The sequence below is a fragment of the Bemisia tabaci genome, chromosome 4 (assembly GCF_918797505.1).
Source record: "Bemisia tabaci chromosome 4, PGI_BMITA_v3".
NCBI classification, from domain to species: domain Eukaryota; kingdom Metazoa; phylum Arthropoda; class Insecta; order Hemiptera; family Aleyrodidae; genus Bemisia; species Bemisia tabaci.
This window is the reverse complement of record NC_092796.1, coordinates 57,706,620-57,731,192: the sequence shown is the minus strand read 5'-3', so window position 1 is coordinate 57,731,192 and position 24,573 is coordinate 57,706,620. Positions and strand designations below refer to the sequence as shown.

The window sequence follows — 24,573 nt, the reverse complement described above, 5'->3', positions numbered from 1 at the left end:
CCTTACGCAACCCTGATGGCATAGAACACACGTTAATTTCTCCTCTAATGGGCCACTATAGACAAAGTACGAACCACTCTGATACATGATTCTTAACCAAAATTTCACGTAGAACACAATTAGCGCGACGAGAATTACTGAAATCCACTCCTAACCAAGTATTTTCGAATTCGGTGCTTCGATTTAGTTGTTGCACGTTGTTAACACTTTGGACAATACAGGACGAGAATGGAATTCCGCTCAATTAAAAAAAAACCCCAATATTGTTGTAATGCGCGATTTGACTCGCGCGGAGTGTTGCGTTTCTCACAACCAAATAAAAATCGTGACCAAATTTCTCGTGACCAATGCAAAATAAGAACGTTAATATCTGGTCAGAAGTTGATTTCAGTAAGTAATGTTCACAGCGAGAATCGCGTTCTACAAGTGATTCTGGTTAGGAAATATGTGCCAGAATGCAATCCGTACCTTGTCCAGTGGTTCATGCATCCTGTAAAGTTCGCCTTCAATAAACAAGATGGCAATATGAGCAGCTTTGGAGCAGGAATAGTTGCGCACTGTAGTTTTGCCACTTCTGCATAGTCACGGCAAAGAACACACAAAAAATATTTCGTCTATCTCACTACCTCACTTGACCGCCTGGCGGCCCAACCCCCCTGAGCGTGCGTTATAGGGTTGCCACAGAATTTAGAAAATGAAATTCCCAGACAAATCCCTGACACATTTTGGTAAAATTCCCTGACAAATGAAGATATGACGGATGGTTCAGAAGGCATGATTGAAAATCATAATCAGGCAAAATTTGTTGTTCGAAACATTAAACCCATTCTAGAAAGCAAATGAAGGTGATTTAACAAATTTTCCTTGATATTTTCCGGTTTTCCCTGACATTTTTAAATTCCCTGACTGAGGCAACCATGGCGTTAGTCATATGATTTCATATTATACAGTAAGACTATTCCTCGTAAACCACGTCATCAAAGAGAACTGACAATTAGCTAATAGAAAGGTTTAAGGTGACGAAGCGAGACTGTTTGAACTTCAGTACTGGTGCGCTGAACGAATTCTCTCCTACGAAGGAACTTTAGGTACCTCGACTTGAGAGAGTTAATCAGACATGTGCGTGATTTTTTCGGCGGAAATAATCGCAAAGAAATTTCTGAATGCAGGTTGCCGTCGAGCGATTGTCCTGTTAATATTAAGATTGACGAAAATACCGATGTTTCCAAGGATGATTTCCAGTTGAAGAGCAGCGACGGGACAAAGTGGCCAATTAACAAACTAACAAATGAACAGAAACAATGGATCGAGGAACGCTACGGCACAAAACCTAAAAAAGGGTAATCTTCCATACATTTAACATTTCTTAAAAGCATGTATTTGCTTATATTCCCGCTTTTTCTTGCTTTTTCCTGCCTTCGCCCCCACAACGCGTGAACTATATTGCTACACATCGGTTTAAATCGTAAAAAATTACTAAAGTAAGATGCTATAGAGGGCTGAATTCTGTATTGACTCTATGTCCCGCTAAAATCATGCGAACCGATTGAAAGAAACACATTTTAAAATGCGCCGTCTCGCAAGTGCTGTAAATTTACTCGCTTCACACAATGCGTACGAATATAATCGATGAGAGAAACATTTGACATTCGACAAAGGTGAATGAAGTTCAACTGATAAAAATGGTCAGGACTAGTGTAAAAAAGTAACATAAGACGGTAAAAATCTGAGAACGCACAGGTTTCTAAGATTTGAGGGCTGAACAAGAAGTAATGCTAACTTGCAGATATGGAAAGTACATGAGATAAATCAGATTATTTATTAATTGTGATGCTATTTCACTAATCTCCTTAAACCGCAAATTTCATCCGCAATACGTTGCTGTACAGTGCTCTCTAATGTGGAACCTGGTGCAGATGATGTGAGGCGCCTGGTGTTAAGACCTGAAATCTCCATTGCGTTGTCTAAAAATTCGGCGATCATTTTCAATTAATATACAGAAAGCAGCTGAGTTTCTATTCGTATACTTTCTCAAGAATTTTCTACATGTTGGCGAAAAAATTAAGACAGTATCTTACGCAAGAAGTCTTACTGATTACTCCCTTTGAAAAATTAAAACATCTGCCGAATTTTTAGACGTCGCAGTAGAGATTGCAGGTTTTGATACTAGGCGCTTCATGAAGTGTGATGAAAACAACGCTAAATATTGGGTAGCTAATCGTGAAAAACGAGGATCGTAATTTGGCCCAGCCTCGTATACAGACACTTTACGGTATGGAAAATACATTGATACAAGAAAAAACTGATTAATCAGGGGGGAAAAATTGGACCCTTAAAAGTCGCAAAAAGAGACAGGTCATGCGGCTTCCGAAGGCAAGATTATTACAGCTGTTTTTTGACTAAACCCTGAACTAAACCCTCGAACTAAAACCCTGAGCAATTTTGAAGGAAAGTCCGTTTAGTTTGAGGATTTACAGGCTGCATTTTGATGCAGCATGACACCACGATACAACATTTTCTCCACGTGCCCGAGGAAATCTTTCTCTCGAACTTCGAATTCGAGATGTTATCACATCCTCTACGCTCAGCCTTGGTCGTGTTTTTTGCAGCTTTTTCCACATCTAAATTTAAGGAGACACCTCAAGGAGAAAAATTTCTCCTCCGACAAAGGAAAAAGGGAGGCTGTTCTAAAAACAGAGCCTGATAGAAGAACAGATATGCAAAAAACAGAATCTGAAACAATTTTTTTGACATGATATTTCACGCAAGGTTTGAAACGTTTCGTTGCCTCAAACGAGGACTATTTTGAAAAGTAATTTATGATTTTAAAAATAGTTGTATCATCTACTTTCATTGACTACGGCCTCCCCATTTTTAAAACATATGTATTCTCCGGGACTCTCCACTGTCACACGCCCCCACTTTCAACCCACCGCGCCGCGACGAGAAGTTTTTCGGCCTTATCTGGCGAATTTTCCTCCTTCTGCAGCGTTAAAAAATCAACAAAATTTCCTTTTATTGTAGGGCTATTGTCAGTGCTTTTTTTCTTTTTTTTTCGAAATTAAAGTTCCTTCGCAACATCACTTTTATATTCCATGGAAGGAGGGGGGCAACCAATAGTCGGAGAGAGGCAACTGAGGATGCCCGCGGAGGAAGTTTCGTCGAACCAACCCGGCGCACAGTGGATCGAGTCAATAGGAGAGGTCGGACAAATTTGGCAACTTAAAACGCTTACTACTCCGTTTATACAAAATTTTGAGGTCCTAAAAGTGGTTCCAGTGGTTTCCTTCACTGAAAAAAAAAACACATTGGATCTAGAGTCCAGACTCTTAAAAACATCGACAAGGAAAAATAAACTTGATTCAATCAGAGTTAAGCTTAAATCAAGAACCAAGCCTCTTAATGTGAGCGGATTTCCTTTTGATTTAAGCTTAAATCTGATTGAATCAAGAGTCTTTTTTCTTGTCAATGTTTTCAAGAGTCTGGACTCTAGGTCCAATGTGTTTTTTTTTCCAGTGTTGAGGAATTTTCTTCTCTATGCACCCCTTAAAGTTTAAAATGTGATACATTAAAAATCAAAATTTGCAATTTTAGTTAAAAATTCCATGTCCGACCTCTCGAATTGACTCGATCCACTGAGCGGCGTGGACGTACTTGGATCGTCCGGTCCGAATGCTTCTAACGTAAACTGGGCTTACAAGTCTCATTTCGCGATTTAAGTGGCACGTCGCACTGTGGATTGAGTCAATCAGAGTGGTCGGACATCAAATTTTTGACTCAAACTGCAAATTTTGATGTTTATTTTGTCATATTTTAAACTTTAAGGGGTGCTTTCAGAAGCGAATTTCACGAGGAAAACCAATGGAACCACTTTAAGAACCTCAAAATTTCATATGAACGGAGTTACACGCGTTTAAAGTTTCCAAATTCTGTTCGACCTCTCCTATTAACTCGATCCACTGTGCGCCGCGCCGGTGAGCGAAATATGACTGACACTGATCTTCAAAGTTAAGCAGGTCGCTAATTTTTCAAGAAAATCCACGGTCCATGAGCCTCGGCCTGCCTCAGCCGCCTTGTTTCAAGCGTAACCTGCTTCATCCTCACTCGTAGAATGTGAGCCGATATGGGAAATTTTAAGTGACAATTTTCAATAAAAAGAATTTCGGTGAATCCAAGGTTAATATTTAAACATATTGGATATTGGTGTTAGAGGTATTTATAATATATTGAAACAAAAGAATGAATTCTGCTATCATATCTCTCTGCTACCTTGCTTTCACTGCCTTCTCTGCTCATCTAATTTCTCATTCTTGGACCAGAAATAATTTAAGATTTTCTGTGTAAGACACTACTTGTAGAATATGCTGTACTTATTAGGGTATTGTTTCGGGGTTGGCTTCATTTGTTGTTTGGTTTTCGGTATTGCCTGCAGATGGCTATGTCAGCCGAAAAGTGCTTCGCGGCATATATAAAACCAACATAATTAAGCTATTATGGCTACAATATTCTCATCATTCTTCTATTTCAAGGTTATTAGGTGTGTGTATACACACCTTTTCGATACAACATTAAAGATGTGTTTGTATTCGTGTTATTTTCAATAAATCGGATGGACATGCGGGTAGTAGATTCATAACTCGAAAGCAAATAATTAAAATTTGAAGTTTATTAAGCACTCAAGTTTAAGCTGCGATCGAAAAAGTTTTATCGCTCGATTTTCCCAATCCGTTTGTAAAATTTTTTGTCCGTACTTTTGACTTGATTTCTGGGCTAGAAGTGTAACTTCAAGATTGAATCAAACGCTCGATTGACATGATTCTATTCTCCCCGTGGATTTGTTTCATTTAAAATGATAAAATCCGAATCACACCTCGATGCGGTGACGATACACAAAAATGTTTACTCTAGGTTCATTTTCGGGATAGTTCTGACATCGGCCATAGAGCACATTTGTCCCTCAAAAAACATTCAGTTTTCAAAACAGGTGACAAATTATTTATACATCTATTCTCACGGGGAGGCTCAAAACATGACACAACATGTTAACAAGAAAGACACAGCGACAAAAAATCTAAAGTGCACAAAAGTGTTTCGTAGTGCGAAAAGTTGACATGAGATGTAATTTTTACACCGAGCCTTTCTGAGAACTGAAACGCATGTTTTTTCGAAATTCATGTCACGTGGTTCCTCTTCGCTGAACGCTCCTCAAAGGTGCACTATTGAAAATTGCTCAAGCCCCGAAATTTGAATTTCGATGGGCTTCATCGATGAGATCAGGGCTATGGCTGTGAACCGAACCGAAGACCGGAATGAACCGGTATTTTCTGGCGAGCCGAACTGTGAACTGAACGTATTTCTGCTGAACGGAACTATGTGCATTATGACGTGAGCCTTGTTATACACATATCCTTATGGGTCTCAGGGCTCATGTCTTAATGCAAATAGTTCCGTTTGGTAGAAATACGTCCAACTGTAGTCTGGTTTCAGGAGATACGATGAACCGAAACCGAAGCGACGACGGAAATAACAATGGCTCGATTAAAATGACTTTTCGGTCCGAAATTAGTTCGATTTTGGTTCTGTACTGCTGAGCCTGATATCATATTGAAAGAGAAGTATTCTAAAAAATCCATTCGTACTATATTTGGACCACGTTAAACAGAAAGGAACCAAGCCACATCAGCTATTGCCAAATTTAATTGGGCAATTTAATTTTTTACATGAAAACGGTTGTGCAGATTTTCGTGCAAATTTCAGTGAAAATTCTCCATGGTACGAAGCAAATTCCTTAAAATTTTCAAAGAAATCCGAACAAACGTTCTCTCGTAAAAAATTTAATTGCCCAGTTCAACTTGGCAATAGCTGATGTGGCTTGGTTCCTTTCTGTTTAACTCGGTCCATTTGTTCGTTCTGTTTCAAGGATAAAAAAAAGTTGGGAAAATGTGTTCAAAAAAATTTGTTTACTAAGTATGCTAACAGCACACCGAAAAAAGAATCAAGGAGAGAAAGTTTCCAGCTTATTAAACTTGTCAGTGCGAGCATTTTTTATGAAACATAAAGGCAAAAACTCAAGCCAAAAAATGAAAACAAAATCCAACCCCCCCAAAAAATCGTTGTCATTAAAGCCTTGACGTCATGCTGAATAAAGCACTATTCATGGAAAAAACACCCAGAATAATGCTGCCAAGAGTCGGAGTTATACGGATTCCAGGTCTCGTCCTAAAATATAGTTAAGTACGCCCTTACGTTGGAATCGGAGGAGCGATGATATACATCTGCCGTCCTAAAGAAGAATGTCGTATGAGCCATTAGGCGATGCCAAATTTCCTTCAGACGTATCACAATTTTTTAGAAAAATTTGTGAATATTTTTGTTCCGATTTTTCAAAGGATTTCATTGGTAATTTGATCTAAAAAGTCTGAAAACTGTAAGGTAAAATGTTAAAAACTTTCTTCAAAAATAAATATTTTTTGAGAGGAACTTTGACAACATTCGAATGCTCATACGGCGTTATCACTTAGCATGGGCGTTATGTCCACGGACGCGTAACGGACCAGAAAACGACTTTCGGGCAGGCCCGCTTTATTGCGTTCAACGAGTTGGACTCGAGCGCTTCAAAGATACATTCAGGGAAGGGAATATCCGACACAGAGAATAGGAAAACAAGTATGACGAATAAATCGTGATAAAATAGTCGTGGAGAACACCCCAATCGAATCGCTTATTGTCGAAAAGACTTAAAAGCCAGAAATGAAATTCGAGAAAACAGTGAGAACTGTTTTAATCGACTCGTTCTAGATCTTGACGGTCAGAAATATGAATAAGCGAGAAAATGACAATTTAAAATTGGATTATGGTTTGTTGTGGTCGGAATCTGGTATAAAAAATGTGTTAGAGTGCGCCCCGAAAAAAAATGCTGAAAGTTTCCATGAAACGACTCTACCGCATTCGTTTTTCTTGGGTTTGTGATGATGGGGGCCGCAGTCCACATTTCAGGAAGGCAACGTTTCAATAATTTCAACGATCATAGAATTTTTCGGAAATCGACAATGCTAAGATAAAAATCAGTGATAGTTCACTTCACCCGCACAATTGACGACGCTTGAATTACGTTGCGGCGTTAGAGCAACGAGCAAAGCATCCTCATTTGGTCTCTCTTGCAGCGAACACTCAGCGATTTTCATCATAACGCCTGGATGCAACTATTTGAGCTCCACGGATGTCCGTGTTGCATACGCACGCAAGTGAAGGCGTTTTGACTCCCCAGGCGGCACTCATCGCGCTCACCACTTCACCCGCGGCGCACAATGGATCGAGTCAATTCGAGAGTTCGGACATGAACTTTTTTTAATAAAACTGCAAATTATGATGTTTATTCCGTCACAAGTTCAAGGAGTGCTTTTGAAAGAAAATTTTACGAGAAAATCAATGGAACCGCTTTCAAACCTCAAAAATTCGTATGAACGGAGTTAAGAGTTTTTAAAGTTTCCAAATTTTGTCCGACCTCCTCCATTGTCTCGATCCATTGTGCGGCGCTGAGGAAGTGAACTACTAATGATATTTCTCACGACATGGTGAATTTTCCGAAATATTCATTGACAGCGCTGCCGGTCCTAAACATTGAAAAATCATTTGGTATCCGAGTAAAATTTTTAGAGTTTTCTTCAAACTAAATGAACAAGTCGTCTTAGTTGGGATTTTTTCCTCTTTTAGAAATATATTTTCCGCGTTAAGATGCGAAATTTTCAAAGAGTAATCATCGAGGCCGACCCAAAGTTTTCGCATGAAATCCTAATTTGTGGCTTTCACAAAAATCATGTAGGTATGTGTTCATTCTTAAACTAGGGCGCTATAGCTATACATCCCCTGTCAACTTCGCGGTTCCAACCCCCCATCCCCCTCCAAGGCGCTTTGCGCCCTTGGCGTTGTGCTTTACTCTTGAGTTTTCACATCACACAGTATGCTTTTCCTTCATTTATGGATTTCCATTTTGGATTTCGAGTCTCGAACTTATCCCTTTGCGTTATTGGGCTATGCATTTCTCACTGAGGTCACAAGACAAGGCGCAGGGCCTTTTCACGAGGGCTGAAGCTCCTTCTCAGGTTAGCATACAACTTGCTGCCTGTCCTAGTCCCACATTCAGGCCGAGAATGGACCACTAGACAAGGTACGAATTTCAGCATTCTGATACATGTTTCTTAATCAAAATTGCACGTAAAACACGATGCGCACACCAAAAATTACCGAAATCAACTCCTTACAAAGATATTTAATGATTCCTGATGCGTGAATTCAAACCACCCGCTCATTAAAACTCAATGCTCTACGTGATTCACATGGCGCGCTGAACATTATCATGATAGTCTCTGCGATATAATATATCTGGCAACCTCAATCTTGACGCTTTGGCTCAGCTATAGCAAATTGCTCATAGTTTGGACAACACATGGTGGGAAATGAACACTCGATTGAGAAGCTTGCTGAAAACCGTTATAGTGGGCGATTTGACTCACGTAGAGCTTTGAGTTTCTTGTGAGCGGGCAGTTCAAATTCCTCGTAACCAATGTGAAATAAAAACGTTAATATCTTCGTTAGGAGTTGGTTTCAGTAATTTTCGTTGTGTGAATCGTTTTTTACGTGAAATTCTGGTCAAGAAACATGTATCAGATCGCTTAAATTCGTACCTTGTCTAGTGGTCCATTCCGAGTCCAGTGCCATCTCCATCTAGGTGCGTTGCATATGGAGGTTACGGCACGACAAGCTACGGCTTTAGGGTTTTGCGCCTTTAGGGAACGCGTCCTATCCTGTACCTCGTTGACCCCCTTGAGGAAGTACTCTTCGGCCCCCGGAAAAAAAGTTCCTAGTTTCGCCCAAAGGTGGACGGGTTTATTATTATTATTATATTTTAAGAATGACAAAGTATATAAATATAGTTAATATATTATAGTAGTTAATATAAATATTCTGCTAACTTCACAGATCATCATCCAGAACGCCGCAGCCGCCGTCTAGAGCTCCTTCTCAGATTAACAGACAACCTGGTGCCTATCCTGGTTCCACATTCAGGACGAGCAACACAAGTCCAGCACCATCTCCATCCAGACCTATTCCATACGGAGGTTACGGCCCAACTGGTTACGGCACGACAAGTTACGGCGGCACAAGTTACGGCGGCACAACAAGTTACGGCGGCACAACAAGTTACGGCGGCACAACAAGTTACGGCGGCACGACAAGTTACGGCGATTACGGAGGCGGTTACAACAATTACGGGCCACAGTCGTTCAATTACGGCACCAAAGGACAAGTAGGCACCGCGACCAAACCTCAAAACCCTCCCGCCAGATCTCAACCTCCTGCCACCAAACCTCAAGTTCCTCCCCCTAAATCTCAACCTCCTGCCCCCAAACCTCAACCTCCGACCCCCAAACCGTCGTACCCGTCCGGTGGCCAACGTGGAAAAGGGGCTGCGCCCCCACAAGAAACAAACAAAGATTACTTGGCCTGGCAGCAGAGAAAAAATGCAGAGAAATCGTTCAGATACAGAAATTCTGGCGGATGGTAGGGTGCTTAATTGGATCCTCCGGGAGGAAAATTCATCAAAAGCGCGACCTACTCAAGAAGACTGTAAAGCGCCGAAAGAGCAGAGGTAAATCCCTGGATTTTAATTGTTGGAGTTTATACTACTCCAATAGAGCGAATAGTGGATGATCGTTGCCCGCGAAAGTGGAGATCCTGTATGTGTCAGGGATTGGCGAAGGACGTACTGATTCCCAAGTAAAATTTCGTGAGAAACAAGATGGTGCCACTGTTTTCTCTAAAATCCGATCCAAAGCTGAAAAAAGCTCTTAAAGTTGAGGCTGTTATGGAGGGGGTATCCCACGCTACCCTGAGAGTCCAACTCCATACTGCCGCGCTAAGGAAGAACGCCGTATGAACATTCGAGAGTTGCCAAATTCCCTTTGATAAAATGTTCGTCTTTGAGGAAAGATATGTACACGGAAAAAAATGAGTTAGGGTTGAGGACTAGTTTCTGCCCTTCAACACTACCGCGCGGTACCTGATTTCGCAGTCGTAAGCCAAGGTAGTGCTGAAGCCTACCTCGCGCTTGCGTTCCACGCTAGATGACCCGTGACGTTCAGAAACAGATCTGGCAGCGCGTAGGCACAGAAACAGAAGGCTCCAAGGATAGATCCGGTAGGGCTGAAGCCTACTTGATGCAAAGTTGCCAAAATGTGCGAAAAAATCTGATTATACCCGTAGAGCATAATTTCACTGCGCACAATATAGTTTTTTCAATTATTTTTATTTTTTTTTTAATTTTTTATTTTTTAAATTTTTCTTGCAGTTTATTTTGGCTTTTCTTCCTGTTTTTTTTGTTGCTCAGGAAGCCATAGCTAGCTATAGACACGAGTTTTTACAAAGAAATTATTTGATTGTCAACGGGCATCAGGGAGACTTTTAGAACATTCATGCTCCATAGCTCCGGCTTTCAAATTTTCAGGGATTAAGGTCGAGTAGAATCTGTTTCTGCAGATTCACTCGTCAGTTCGGTGAAAATTTGTCGCCACCACCGGGATTCGAACCCGGGATCTATGGGTCTAGAGTCAGACACGCTAACCACTAGGCCAACCTGGCCAGCTTGACTTATGTCAAGGAAAATCTGAGTTTTTGGGTGTTGATTCTTTCCTCATAGTATTAAACTATTACTTTAAATAAAGCGCCGGACTGGGCAACGCGACGCGGGGCAGCCATGTTTTCTTTCCTCGTCCGAGGCGAATACGATGACGTAGTCGAGCAGTCCACGGCGCATACGCATCCCGGACATTCTAGCCTTCCGCAAGAGAAATTCTACTTGTGGAAACAAGCTTGCCGTGTGTGTTGCAGTCAAGCGGCGGGTAGGCGCTACGGACAGCGAGAGGTAGCGTTGACGAATACATGTTCTGTTCCTCAGGACTACCGACCCTAAAACTACCCATAGGTAGTGCCGAACCCTACCCTGATTTTTTTCCGTGTATATTTCCCCTTGAAATTTCCAAAATATTTCGATGAAATTGCGAGCAAAATTATTTGAAAAATTGGAAGAAAAATATTCATAAGTTCACTAGACAATTTGTGTTTTATCGAAGCCAATTTGGCAACGCCTGAAGGTTCACACGGCGTTCTTCCTTGGTACGGCAGTATATCAAGACACTCAAGACACACAAGACTCTCAATGCAAAGATAGGGAGCAAGGGAGCAAATGCATGACCAGGGTGGCCGTGTTTACAGTTTTGGAGTCCCCCAACAAAGTGGCAATCAATCCTGTTGATGTATTTGCTCCCTGCCTTTGCATAGAGAGTTTGTTTAGATATAGGGTGGACTCTCAGGGTAGCGTGGGATATCCCCTCCATTACGGTTTCAACTTTGATAGCTTTTTTTAGCTCTGGAGTTTTTTTCAGAGAAAACCAATGGCACCGTCGTGTTTCTCGCGATATTTTACAGAGGAATTAATTCTTAAATAGCAAATTCCTGGCCCATGCAAGAGCTTCATTGAGATGAACTGTTCCATACCTGGCACACGGTAAGAGAAAGTAACAGGACATTTTGTGTTTATACGGGAAGTAGAACACACATTGCCTAAACTTGCGGTTAATATTTTTCGGTTGGTTTTTCTTTGCGTTATATTGACCAAATCTTAGGGTTGAAAATGTGCAACCTCATCAAGAATCAGGCACAAGCAGCAAGGATCGAACCTGGATCACATATCGTCGTTTCTCTCACGAAAGAACGTAACTATATTTCAGTGTTGCCAGATTTTTCCGCGCACATTGCATTTTTATCGGGAGAATTTTGAGATTTTTGACTGAAAATCTCACCCATTTTTCTTCTGCTCTCATGCAAAAATTAAACAAATTTTCAACGAAAATTATGCAGGTTTATTCTCGGACAAAATTGCATTGTTCCAGTCAAGTTTGCAACCCTGGAATGAAGATTAGTTCAAGGGGCCATTTCTCATCCCTAGATGTCTCGGAGTAATCTAAGGTTTCGGTCGATAAAACACAAACTTCGTCAAGTCCTTTTGGTTGATCTGACCAAAAAAAAGTAACCCAAAGTACCTAAACATTGACACGGAAATTTTTGACTGAACACTTGGCAGAGCACGAAATGAACTTAAAATAAAAAAAAACAGATGTTTCAAAGCTCTAAGCGATTGCTTACCGATTTCCGTGCATTTCGAAGAGGTGGTATTTAACTGGACATGAAGTTTTTGCGTTTCTTGCTTGATGTTGCGAACTTGCAACAAGAGTTCTTGGTAGCTCGAGACGGGCAGTGTCATTCTTGAGGCGACATCTGAAACAGTCATAATAAAGACGCGTTGAGAATGAAAAATTATACATACCGTAAAATAATCGAAAAATAAACATACTCGTTGCGTCAATGAGGCGGTTGTGTCGAGTATCATTACAGCAGGGGTGTAGAATTTTCCCGAATCAATGACCGATCGGTCGTTCGCGAACTGACGAAACAGTCAGAAAATGGGCTTGTTGCAAGGTGCGGGGATTTGCGAATTGATAACTGTTTCTAGTGGCATATTTAACGAAAAGAACGATGCCGCTACTAAAAAAGCTTGAAATGACCTCTCAAACTAAAAAGATAGCTGGTTTTGGATCCGACTCGCTCAAAACGGTCTTTTTTACGCTTTACTTTACAGGACTTTTTCAGTACATTCCCAAGAAATTCAGTACTTTTTCAGTACATCAAATTAGCGAAATTAAAAAATTTCGAAAATGCGCTCCATTTTGGCGTACACTTTCCAATGCTGCCGAATTGTAATTTATATTTTTAATTATCGTATATTGTAATTCCTAGTGTTTTTTGACTTGTGCCATAGCTCCAATAATGGGGCTTTCATGTACGTAAATGTAGTAAATAATTAAAAATTAATGATGGATACGCGCGCTGCCACACGCATTTCCAAAATATTTCGTGCACATCTCAGAACTGACCGTGCTAAGGAAAAACGCCGTACGAACATTCGAGAGTTACCAAAGTTCCCTTGATGAAATTGTTATTATTCAGGAGAATTAGGAATATTTTTCCTTGAAATTTTCAGAAACTTCAGATCAAAGTACGAACTAAATTCGCTAAAGAATTGGTGAAAAAATATTTATAAGTTTACCAGGGAATTCGTGTTTTATCAAAGAAAATTTGGCAACGCCTGAAGGTTCATACGGCGTTTTTCCTTGGCACGGCAGAGAACTTGGCGCGATTCGCAGTCGCGAGTCCGCGAGCGAGACTTGAGAGTGAGACCGGGGAGGCGGCGCGATGCTTGAAGTATTCCTGCAGTTTTGCAGGCGCTTCCCGTGATCGTTTTTCGCGCTAAGTTCGAACTTCCTGATGTTTTCCTCAGAAAGATGAAGTCCCCTTTCACAGATCCGGTTACAGTTGAAGAACAAGTCTTTCTTGCATATCCACAACAATAAAAAACAGCTTGGTCTCTTTTCCGCTGACTCGGATCTTAACGCAGAGTAGAAAAATTGGATGGAGCGAAAGGCGTGATACAACTATTTCGACTTCCAAGTCGGTAAAATTGCGTGTCCGCAAAGCAAAGGAGAATATCTTTTCGGCTGACTAGAAGAGTTGGATGGGACGTACTATTTGATGCAACTGACGTTATGCAACTATTTCGACTTTCGCAAGTAGGTGAAATTGTGAATCCACAAAATGATGGAGTGAATGAATTATCTCTTCGGCTGAATCAGAGACTTTAACGCAGGAGTAGAAAAGTGTAATACAGGGAAACTCGTGATACAACTACTTCGACTTCCAAGAGGTAAAATTGCGTTAGGCACAAAATGAAGGAGAATCCCTTTTCGACTGACTCAGAGACTTTAACGCACGAATAAAAAAGTTGGATGGGGAGAAATACGTGATCAAAAATACTTTGACTTCCATGAAGATTAAATTGCGTGTCCACAAAATGAGGGAGAATGTAGTGTTCTATATCGTCCCGACTATTCGGTTCGTCAAACCCAACTTTCAGCTCGTGTCACCGAATGTTCGGTTCGTACAACCAAGTTAATGAGGCTAAAAGAACTGATGAAAGAAGTTCGTTTACGCGAATACAAAAATGGATTTATTCTAAAGTGTGAATGCTCAACGCACCAATTCCTACTAAAACTTAAGACAAGGATGTTGAGTAGTGTGCAAAACTTTGCACTGATTTTTACAAAACTAGTGCGAAAGCGTTGGATTTTTGAAATAATTAATGCAAAAGCATTCAATTTTTGGCCCTATTTTCTGGTGAAAATGACAGCGAACGAACAATGTCATAAAAAGTAGGCTGAATTATTGGTTGCTCAAATCTACATGGGTCAAAGAACTGTCTGCATCCCTGTGCGACAACAAAATTTGCTTTCATCATAATGGATTTTTTTTAACAGTCCAAACTAATATTTTGTCGCAGTAAGGAAACTTTCCGTCGTCACAACTACTGGAGCATTTTTCCATGGCGCTCGCGTGGCCCAACCAGAACGTACCCTTTTTCAAAAAAGTTGTTTTTTTTTTTATGTTGAAAAGAGCCGATTTGTATCGATTGCTCGAACTCCTCTTAATCCTATCGACCTTAATGAAATGACCTCCTTTTTTTCTTTTCCTCTTTACTGAATGCATTTGGTCCTCATTATTTTTTTTTGTTTTTTTTTTTTTTTTGGTGAAAACGATTTTTAATAAATTTTTTCGGTACATGGAATAAATTTCTGTAAAATACGACAATGCGGATAGCAACTGCGTTCAGAACTAGATTACCAATAATTAACAAATGAAATATGAAAAAAATATTAAAATAAAAGTGAAAATAATTGTTCTTTTCCGCCTACCTTCTTTCTTCTTTCATTCATGCCCCTCCTCTATCCCCGAGGATACCCTCCTTGCATCATTCTAAAGAGTTTTTAGTCTAAGGTGAACGACATGAGTACGCGCAATGCCACTAAAAATGCCACTGAGGGCCGTTCATTTGATTGATGCGATAATTAAGAGTCATTTCCTTTTCAAGACACGCGTTGCATACTTGCAGATACTTGGCCCGACGATTAGGACAAATGATGCGGTACATATCAGTGGAGTTATGAAGGCAATACGTCACGACGCAACGCGCAGTTATTTGAAATGTGACAAAATTGGTGAATTGTATACGGGACGATTCAAATCCAAACGGTTCCTTGCCAATGATTTGTAGAGTTGTCAAAATTTGAAATATTTCTTAAGGAAACAAAGAGTGCATCAAAAACTTAGTCAGATCCTCTTGATTTTGATGAGCATCTTAAATAAATTGAAAAATGATCGAATTTCAGTTGAAACCGGGATCCAAAAAATGCAGGATCGGAAAGCGCGATCTCGCATTTTTGGTGAAACCAGTCGAGGACGAGAAATTGTTTGCGAAAGCAGTGAAGTTTTTTCCCACTTTATTTTCTCAATTTTCTTTTCATTCTTTGAAAGGAAGCGGCGGTGTTTGCAGTGAAAGAGACCGACTAACAAGTTGGTTTAAATGGAAAATTAGGCAAGCTCGCTACTTTTTTTTAACAAAAACCAGGCCTTTCATATGTACTAAAAGCTTTTTTTTAGTTAAAGGGTATTTTTAAGAAAGTAACCTCGATTTATGTGAAAGCAAAGAGCTTTCTGGACACCTGAGTTGAAAGAACCCAAAAATGGAGAAATAATCACTAAAGAGCACAGTTTAGTAATTCCACTAAAAAGGGCGGTAGGAATAGCGTGAGCATATTGTGAGTAGGTATGCGTACTTCAGTAAATATTGAGAACCATGCATGAGACCAATGTCAATATTCCGGATTGAAATTAAACAACTCCTGGACCTGGAGTCGGGAATAACCTTCAGGGAAATTCGCTTTCATTCCTGCAAATCGTAGACAGCAGAGAGCAATGCTACCGTGCTAAGGAAGAACGCCGTATTAGCCTGCAGACGTTGCCAAATGCTCTTTCATAAAATATCTAAAAAATTGTGAAAATTTTTTTTCTAATTTTTCGGACATTTTTGTTCGCGATCTATACTACCTACATTATCTGAAAATGCCAAGGAAAAATACGCGCATTTTTTTCAAAAAATAAATATTTTATCGGGGAGATTTGGCAACGTCTGAGGGCTCATACGGCGTTTTTCCGCGGCACCGCGTGATGGAAAGGGCGCGGAAGGTTGCGGATTGCGGAGACGAGAACTTGAGAGGTGCAATCTGGGCGTTCCACCACTTTCTAAAGCGAATGGATTCCTAGACGAGTTCGTTGGTGATCTAAAACCCGATAGGAAGCTTAATATTATTAGGAATAATAGACAGAGGGAACCCGTCATCTGAATCGCTCGGCTGGGCATCGAGGAAGAGCGTTGCTGCATCCTGCATGCCTGGTTCAGTCAACCTGACGATGAGAGAGGAGTCCGACAGATCAGATCCGAGCTGGCTTTCGTCCGAGGATCCGGCGAATCTTGCAAGTTGGCAAAACTGTTTATTCTCCATTTAAATGTATGTTAAATAATCGATTCCGGGCGAGGCAGCTTGCCTCGCCTAAAATCGATATTTTTAATGGATCTAAATGAAAATTATAGGAAATAAGGGGAAATGATAGTGTAGCCAACTTGCAAACTCACCTCTGACTACGACCAACGGCCCTTTTCACCTTAAAAACCTACATACATATAAGTCGCTTTACAGCACTCTCTCGCGCTCTACGACTCCTGACCTCCACTGCTCTCTTTCAAACCACAAATCTTGGGGGATTGAGCACCTTAACATTTCTGCTTCAATCCCGTCCCTCCAATAGTTCATTGGGTGCCCTCTGCGTCTTCTCCCAGGAGGAACCCAATCAAGGACCTTCTTCGGCAACCTGTCTCCTGCCATCCTCTGGACATGACCATACCAAATGAGTTGTTTTGTCATAATTTCATGCACGATGGTCTGCTTGGCATCCATGATCTCCCTTAAAAACCTTCCCGTTCAACATATCGATGACCAGAGTGCGAAACCACGTATCTATCTCCATTGCGACGTTTCAAAATTTACTCTCCTCATTTTTTTCTTCGAAGGGAATCAAGGCAACTAAGTAGCTCGAAATTGATGCAGAATATTCTGCTAACACGGAAGAAAACTCATGGAAGTTTTCAGGAAATTACGTAGACTGGTTTTCCGAAGAAAAAATAAAGTATGGCAGGAAGTTTGCAACGTCACAAACGGAGATATGTGGTTCCGCACTTTGGCCATCGATATTCTAGTCCCACATCAAACACTAATGATTATTTTTTTTTTAAAATCTTATACGTCTTACGTTGAGTCGTACATGTGGACGGTCTCGGAAGAACCCAGTGACTTCCAAATGCCTGATTTTTGGAAAGCAGAGGAACCAGCGATGAGTTGAAAAAAAAAAATATTCTAAGAAATAAGTTTGGGATAGGGGTGCAGCTGCACTGTTGCAGCCACCATAGGGTGATCTGACACACTGCAGAGGTGCAAATTGCTCTAGGCCTCTACAATTTTTTGCAACACGCTGGGTTTTCGCAAAATGCATTGTTCAAATTTTGTGAATTTTTAGATGATTATTGAGTATGCGCCAAATTGCATTATTTCACAATATTTGAAAATCTTCAAACATTCGAAAAAATAAGAAAAAATTCTCTTGACCTCCACACTTTGGTAGCAACCGTGCGGTCGAGAACAATTTGCACCCCAGCTTCGAATTTTTTTCTAAAAAGATGCAGTGTGCTGTTACGCCTACCTGCTCTGGTATGGCAAGCAGCACCTATCGTGTCCCTGCTAAAAACGACTACGTTAGAGGCATGTTGAGATCATATTGTTACCAACATTGTCCAAATTGAACCCTGATGGTGTCAATAGGTTGCTGCATTGTATCAACTTAGTGAAAGAAATCACTGTGAAACCAGTGTGTTACCGTCTTAGAGCCGTTCAAGTATTGGGTGTGGCAATTTTACCAATTTTTCAACACCACCTTCTCCCCTCGCAAAAAATCCGTAGACCTCTCACCACCCACTCCTCTTATGGATTATGTAAGACTGAGTTGTCCCCCTAATTGTTAGAAAATAACAGAGAAAACCTTAAAAATAACGGGAAAACAATTTGGAATGGAACTTTTTCTAAAATAAAAATAAAAATGGTAAGTTTGCGTGTGACTGGGCTTGACCCCCCTCCCCCTCAAAAAACAGACTCAGGCCCCCCTCCCCTCTTATGTACTCTACACAATACTTGTTAAGCTCCCTGGTTCCATTTTGATAACACTGATCTCAACATGGTACCGCCCTGATGATATGTTAGCATTAACATGGTAATCACTAATGTAGTCGTTCTTAGCAAGGGTGCGCCCAACTTCAGATGCCCTCGGTAGAAAGCTTGACATCTAATGTTTTTCGGCTGGTGTGTATTGCACGTTCACTTTGGATGCCAAAGTAATTTGTGTCCCACTGTGTGGTACCTTTTCCATACGAAAGTGGCACTGAACTTTCATCAGGCACCTTTTCCATTCCCACCGCTTTCCAGTGAGCGCAATTCACTGAGAAGCCTAAAATTTCAGTAGGAAACCCATTAGAAGCAACAGCCTCAGTGATCTTTAAAAACCATAGTTTTGTCGTAGCTTAGCCATTTTCTTGCGTATTTAACTGGTTTGGCAGCATTAATTATGTTAGAGCACATTGGCAGGAAACGTGACAAACATATCTACTGTACAGGCATGCTGCGCAGTGCCAGTGGCTGCCTTAGAAGATGCATGTTTGTACAAACATTTAAAATGGATAGAATATAGATTTTGCTATCCACATTAGGAATTGTACATTGGAGAACTTTGTGTGAACATAGACAAACAAGCAGATTCAATTCACTGCAGGTTCAATACACAGCGTTATTCGGTACACACTAAAATTTCTATGATAGAGTTAAAACCTGCGTTGGAATGCAAACTGAAGTGAATGCACCTCTTTCAAACAGCACTTTCCTGTGTTGCCCATAATAGATTCTCTTCATATCGGAATGTTTACGGATGCCCATTAACTGATTCATAATCTGCGCAGATTTGAATACATCATGATAAAGTCAGAAATTTGAGTGAACTGCTTTATTCCAAAATGTGTTGAGTTCTTCTTTCATAATTCGCATTGGGCGATGAATGCTTGTATTGATGCCAATGCAAGGTGTGTTCATGCAAGCACATTTCAATGGAAAGCGTACCACATCAAAATTTAAACATTGCGCTTTTGGAAGAACTGAAGTTCGATGCATACTCACTATAGGAGTTCCCTACATGCTTGATACTTGTACGAACAAGCTTGCTGAAGCCCTGTTAGAGCAGAGGTTGTACCTTAGGATAGGAACTGGTTGTTTGGGGTAAGTAAGCTCCGCAAAAGCATGAAAGTTTAGAGTAAACAATTGAGGCAACGTACGTACCGAACAGATTTACAGCAAATCGAAGTGCGACGAGAACCTTGTTAATCCGAGCGTTCACGATGAGAAAAACACGAAACACAAAAATTGGTAGAGTACGGATCCACTCTTCCTCACGTTCTCTCGTTTACCGATTGCGATCAGGCGATCTTGAAACGAAAACACTGAAATTTGGACGGGCGATCGAATATGCTTTGTTTACGTCTCAAGAACTGTTCCTTCAAACTCTTTCGTTCGTCAAGACGTTCGTTCGGATTTCGCCCGTTGGGCGCGCTGGGCGCTATCGCTTCTTTGTACTACTAGCGCAGTCTAATGGGTGATTTGTTCAACTTTTCAATAACATTACACACATACACACAGAAATCACGTATCTACAGATCATATTCACGCACACATACACAATCATTTCAATCTAACCTATAAATAGTAAACAATAATCTAAGGACCCGCACCGCATCTGCCGAAATTTCTTTCCACCTCTTAATTTAAGTGGTAAAATAATTTTTTATTGAATCGCTAAACATCATCTTCTCTATTTTTCCTCTTTTTTAACTGTTCTTACCCTTTGAAACTCTTATTGGTCCAATATAATGTCCAGCTCCAGCACGGCCGCTTCTAAAAGCACACCTGCTCCTCCGGAAACGATTGACATCTCAAAAATACCAATTAAACACCTCAACGCACTGAAACAAGATTTAGACAAGGTAAGTAAACGAAGGCATTTATAATTATTGATAATTTCACAACTTTGCACATCTAATGTAGACCCTACTTCAGCGAAGTTCATCTTTTTTGTCCGTCTTAGCTGATTCCGGAAGTACGCAAGTATGTAGATGATCAGGGTTTATTCCTCTGACTCATGCTTTACCTCCCTTCTGTATGAAACCCTGGAATCATATCATCATTGCAATCATGAGGAGCATGTTTCATGAGGAAGGTGTCTTGTCACCAAGAGCCAAACCTAAACCATGCACTACATTTTCAATTGGTAAAGTGCGAAACGATGTATCTTCGTTGCGGTGTTCCAAAATCTCCGCTCCTAGTTTAGTTGTACTAAGAGCAAAAAGTCAACGCAAAAGCTCGAAATTTGCACAGAATATTCTGTTAACATAGAAGGAAAATCAAGGAACTTTTCAAGAAATTACGCTGATCAGATTTTTTAAAAAAAGTCTGCAACATTGCAAACGGAGATATGTGGTCTTACACTTTTGTCATTGATATAGTTTCAGAAAAAAATGGAGAGCTCTGCTCCTCACATTTTAGGTAATGTTAATTGAGGTGCAGACCATGGAATTAGTAAATGCAATATATGTTAATCCCCTTTTAATAAGACACTTTTATTGAAGTCTATGAAGCAAATTACTGTTTTGGTACATGGTCATGTAACTCGAGAGCTTTTGAATGATTTCTATTTCTGAATTCCATGCATGCTTTTGCTGCAAACAGATCGCCAATTTTTTTTTGTCTCTCAATGAAGCATTCGAATCACCATAGTATACATGGTCAACAATTGGCCGCTGTGGATGTCAGATGAAATTTAAAACATGCAATCCTCACATGACTGGATCATTTCACAAAGAACCTCATCAACGCATTTAATCTACTTAGAGATAATTATCTTTCGTGTGTAAAGAGGAACTTTTGCCCATTTTTTCATGTTGTCACTAGACATTTTGAAACTCTTTTGCCTACAGAACTAAAAAATATGAAAGCCTCACAATTTTGGACCCACGATTTTTGTAATGTTTAACTACTTGTCAGTCACAAGTCACTATGTTGGTTTGTTTCTACATTCAATTATGTCAATTTCGAATACTTCTTTATTTTTCAGGAACTCAATGTATTTCAAGATTCTCTTCAAACTCTCAAAATAGCTCAGACCAAATTTCAGGAATCAAAAGAAAGTTTGGAAGCAATCACTCCGGATAGCAAAGGAAAAGAAATTTTGGTTCCCCTCACCAAATCTGTATCCTTTTTCTGCATAGTATTCTGCTTAACTTTAAAGCAAGGCTAAAAACAGGAGCCTCAGCTGAATTTTGTAACTTAACTATCCATGATTTCCAAGAAGTTCTTGATTTCAATTTTTAGGATCTGTCATAAACCCTTCTTTATATGGACCGCGTTAAACAGAAAGGAACCAAGCCACATCAGCTATTGCCAAATTTAATCGGGCAATTTAATTTTTTACATGAAAACGGTTGTGCGGATTTTTGTGCAAATTTCTATAAATTTTCTCCATAATACATAGCAAATTCCTTAAAATTTTCGAAGGAATCTGCACAAACGTTCTCTCCTAAAAAATCAAATTCCCCTGTTAAATTTGGCAATAGCTAATGTGGCTTGGTTCCTTTCTGTTTAACGCGGTCCGTACAATAGGGGGAAAAATCTTGATCATCAGTTGTCTTGTTGTTTGGATCAGCTTTCTTTCTATGCATTCTTCTCAAAGCTATCTTTCTTTAAATTTCTCTTAAAATGAATAACACTTTGCTTTTGCTGAGGGCTCTGAATGAAAAGTATAACCTTAACATTTGTTTAAGGTTTATGTACCGGGTAGAATATCAGATGTAGATAATGTTCTACTTGATATTGGAACTGGTTACTACATCCAGAAGGTAAGAATTCAACCGTCCTCTCTCCATCAATAGAAATTATGAACCACAATTGACATTTAGAAGTAGAGGTAGAATATGGTGGTCGTATCAAAAATTACAAAAAATTCTAATCATCTAAATTCAGAAGTGTTAAGTTACTAGCATTGTTCGTGCTTGTAATAATGCCCACTTCAAATAGCCAGATATCTGAAGTCCCTTTAGTCAAATTTAGTACCAAACTGATCTTTTGGTGACTTACAATCTAGGGATGTGCGCAATGAGCAGATTTTTTCCCTCTTCTTCTTCTTCTCTTTTTTGTGGAGAAGTTTAGAAGCATGAAAGAAGTTCATCAAAATAGAAAGGAAACTTCATACAAGCAAATAGGTACTGATTATATGCCTTATGCATGAGCCTGTCTATAATGATTAATTTCCCCCTCGATAATTTTTGTTTTTTGTGCCAGCTGGAGTTAAAAATTTATTGATTCTCACTGTTGGCTCCAGTGGGGTTTAGAAGTTATGTGTAGGTTTAGAAAGTTTTAACATGTGAAAGAGTCATGGGGAAGCATGTTCGGTTTTGATTTTTATCATTTTATGTTTTTATTCATAGAACTTTTCCATATTTTTTCCTCTAGGATATCGAAGGAGCAAAGGACTACTTCCAACGAAAGGTTGAATTTGTCACGAAGAATATGGAAAAGATTCAAGAGATAGGTTTAGAAAAAAGTAGACTCAGAGATGGTAAGTTCACATTCTATGATCAGTGGGTATGCAGAAAGTGCGTCTACAGAAAAAAGGGCTACCTTTTTTTGTCTACAGTCAAAATGTCTACATTAAAATGCCTACTAAATTTATGTCTACAGTCAAATATGTCTACGCTAATAAAATGTCCACGGTTTGTTCGCCCACTTGGAAAATGTCAAAATATTTATGTTGGCCCCTAAAAATATGTAAAATATATATATAAAATAAAAATTGTCTGTCTTTGGGGATACACTTTAGGTCGGTGGCTAAGATATATAAAATATATACATATGTTGATATTTATAGGATCAATTATTCGCAAAATGTGACTCGAAATGAGATTCTTACTAGACAACATAAATACATACTTTTACATGTTTGGAGTAGGCAGTCAAACCGTAGATATTTTAATACTGCAGACATATTTTACTATAGACATTATTTTAATAGGCATTTTCATGAAGACATTTTGACTGTAGAGCAAAAAAGGTAGCCCTTCTTTTTGTAGCCCCTTTTCTAGTAGACCTACTGTCTGTAAACCGATCAGTGTGGTCATTTATGTTCACATACATCACTAATTGAATCAACTAGTTAAATTTTCGGTATCAATGCATTCCATCTTTTTTCTTAAGTGAGGTGTTCTTTGATATTTTGGGTTGCTCAACAAAAGATCAATTGACTCAAGGCAAGACTTCGACCATCGTTGAATGCGAAAACCTTCAAAATTTCTGAATGAGGATTGGTTGGCATTGCCAAAATCAGAAAACCTTTTATTAGTCGCTTAATTAGAAATCATTTTGTGCCAATTTACATATGAGTCGAATTTCCTTCATAGTCATTTGACAATTACATACTTATTGATACTGGGCAAGTGTGAATTATTTTTTTCTGAACGCTCTCATGTTAAAGTAAGCAATTTAGACTTATGAGAGTTTGTTGCAAATGTCAAATTCTGTGAAAAAATTCTCTAACTTTTTGTCTCTCAAAAGGGTGAAAAAATAATTTTTAATATTCTACTCAATAACTGTCTTGTTTACTTTATTTTTTTCAGCTATTTTCGATGCGATGGGAGCCAAAATTAAAGCTGAGGAGGCATCACAAGCAAAAACGTGAAACTCAAAATGTAATCCTACTATAATATTTTAAGTCCATTTCAAATGTTTTACTTTAAACCTGTCTGTTGCTTTAGTCCTAACGTACAAGCTTATTTATTGTTTCCTTGATGAATTTTCTAATGTTACGCAAAATTAAAAACTCACAATAAATTTTTTTCAATCATTCTCAGTTAATTCTTACCGCTAAGTTGTTTGTCACGAATAATTCATCCATCACATTTTTCACTTAAGGCACAGTTTAGCGTTTTTACACTAGCCGCAAGCATGATTCAAGGAGAAATTCACTTAAGAATGGAAAATTTAGAGCACTTTCTGTTGTTTGATGAGTGAGGATAGTAATACATAACTTGCTAACAGTGCATCAAACCAATTTGAAAGTAACATTGTATTTTTTACTCTCAGCAAAGGCTTCAGAAAATTTGAACTGCCTATTCTGGCACTAAACTAAACTTCTAGTTTTTGAGTAATAACAATGATCCATCATCCTCAAAAAGAGTAAAATATGACTGGCCATCTACAACCAAATCAATATATGTCTTCTTTTGTAGTGTTAATATCAATATTCAACTATGGTATAAATCGTAGACTCTGTTTCATAGCAATCTGATAAATTGAGGTCTTACACAGGATCGGTCTCCTGGTCCCTTCAAGGGTATCAAATTGTTTCAAATTAACTGATTCCGCAATTTAA

General features: G+C 39.4%; 3 protein-coding genes across 4 annotated transcripts in view; 2 read left to right on the top strand and 1 right to left on the bottom strand.

Moving 5' to 3' along the window:
• The window catches only part of LOC109042562 (uncharacterized), an 80,345-nt gene extending 60,703 nt beyond the window's left edge, over window positions 1-19,642 (bottom strand). For both annotated transcript variants that reach the window (XM_019059373.2, XM_019059374.2), the window contains exons 1-2: window positions 19,437-19,642; window positions 12,202-12,333 (exon numbers count right to left, since the gene is read on the bottom strand). In XM_019059373.2, the coding sequence (XP_018914918.2) occupies window positions 12,202-12,319 (118 nt within the window). In that variant the 5' untranslated portion in view covers window positions 12,320-12,333; window positions 19,437-19,642. The remainder of the gene's footprint in view (window positions 1-12,201; window positions 12,334-19,436) is intronic.
• Window positions 918-9,991, top strand: LOC140224374 (uncharacterized). Its single transcript, XM_072299052.1, has 3 exons — window positions 918-922; window positions 1,089-1,340; window positions 8,980-9,991. The coding sequence occupies exons 1-3, from the start codon at window positions 918-920 to the stop codon at window positions 9,563-9,565; spliced, it is 843 nt and encodes a 280-aa protein (XP_072155153.1). The 3' UTR covers window positions 9,566-9,991.
• Window positions 19,643-19,834: 192 nt separating the features above from the next.
• Pfdn5 (prefoldin 5) lies at window positions 19,835-24,056 on the top strand. Its single transcript, XM_019059385.2, has 5 exons — window positions 19,835-20,137; window positions 21,265-21,399; window positions 21,971-22,045; window positions 22,659-22,764; window positions 23,819-24,056. Exons 1-5 carry the CDS (start codon window positions 20,024-20,026, stop codon window positions 23,878-23,880), a joined length of 492 nt encoding a protein of 163 aa, XP_018914930.1. The 5' UTR covers window positions 19,835-20,023; the 3' UTR covers window positions 23,881-24,056.
• The last annotated feature ends 517 nt before the right edge of the window (window positions 24,057-24,573 follow it).

Excerpts from the sequence above, each read along its gene's own strand:
- LOC140224374 (XM_072299052.1), top strand. Across the intron at positions 1,341-8,979 it reads GGCACAAAACCTAAAAAAGG|ATCATCATCCAGAACGCCGC; the intron begins GTAATCTTCCAT and ends CTAACTTCACAG.
- Pfdn5 (XM_019059385.2), top strand. The coding sequence starts at position 20,024 with ATGTCCAGCTCCAGCACGGCCGCTTCTAAAAGCACACCTGCTCCTCCG. Across the intron at positions 20,138-21,264 it reads TGAAACAAGATTTAGACAAG|GAACTCAATGTATTTCAAGA; the intron begins GTAAGTAAACGA and ends TTTATTTTTCAG. Across the intron at positions 22,765-23,818 it reads AAAAAGTAGACTCAGAGATG|CTATTTTCGATGCGATGGGA; the intron begins GTAAGTTCACAT and ends TATTTTTTTCAG.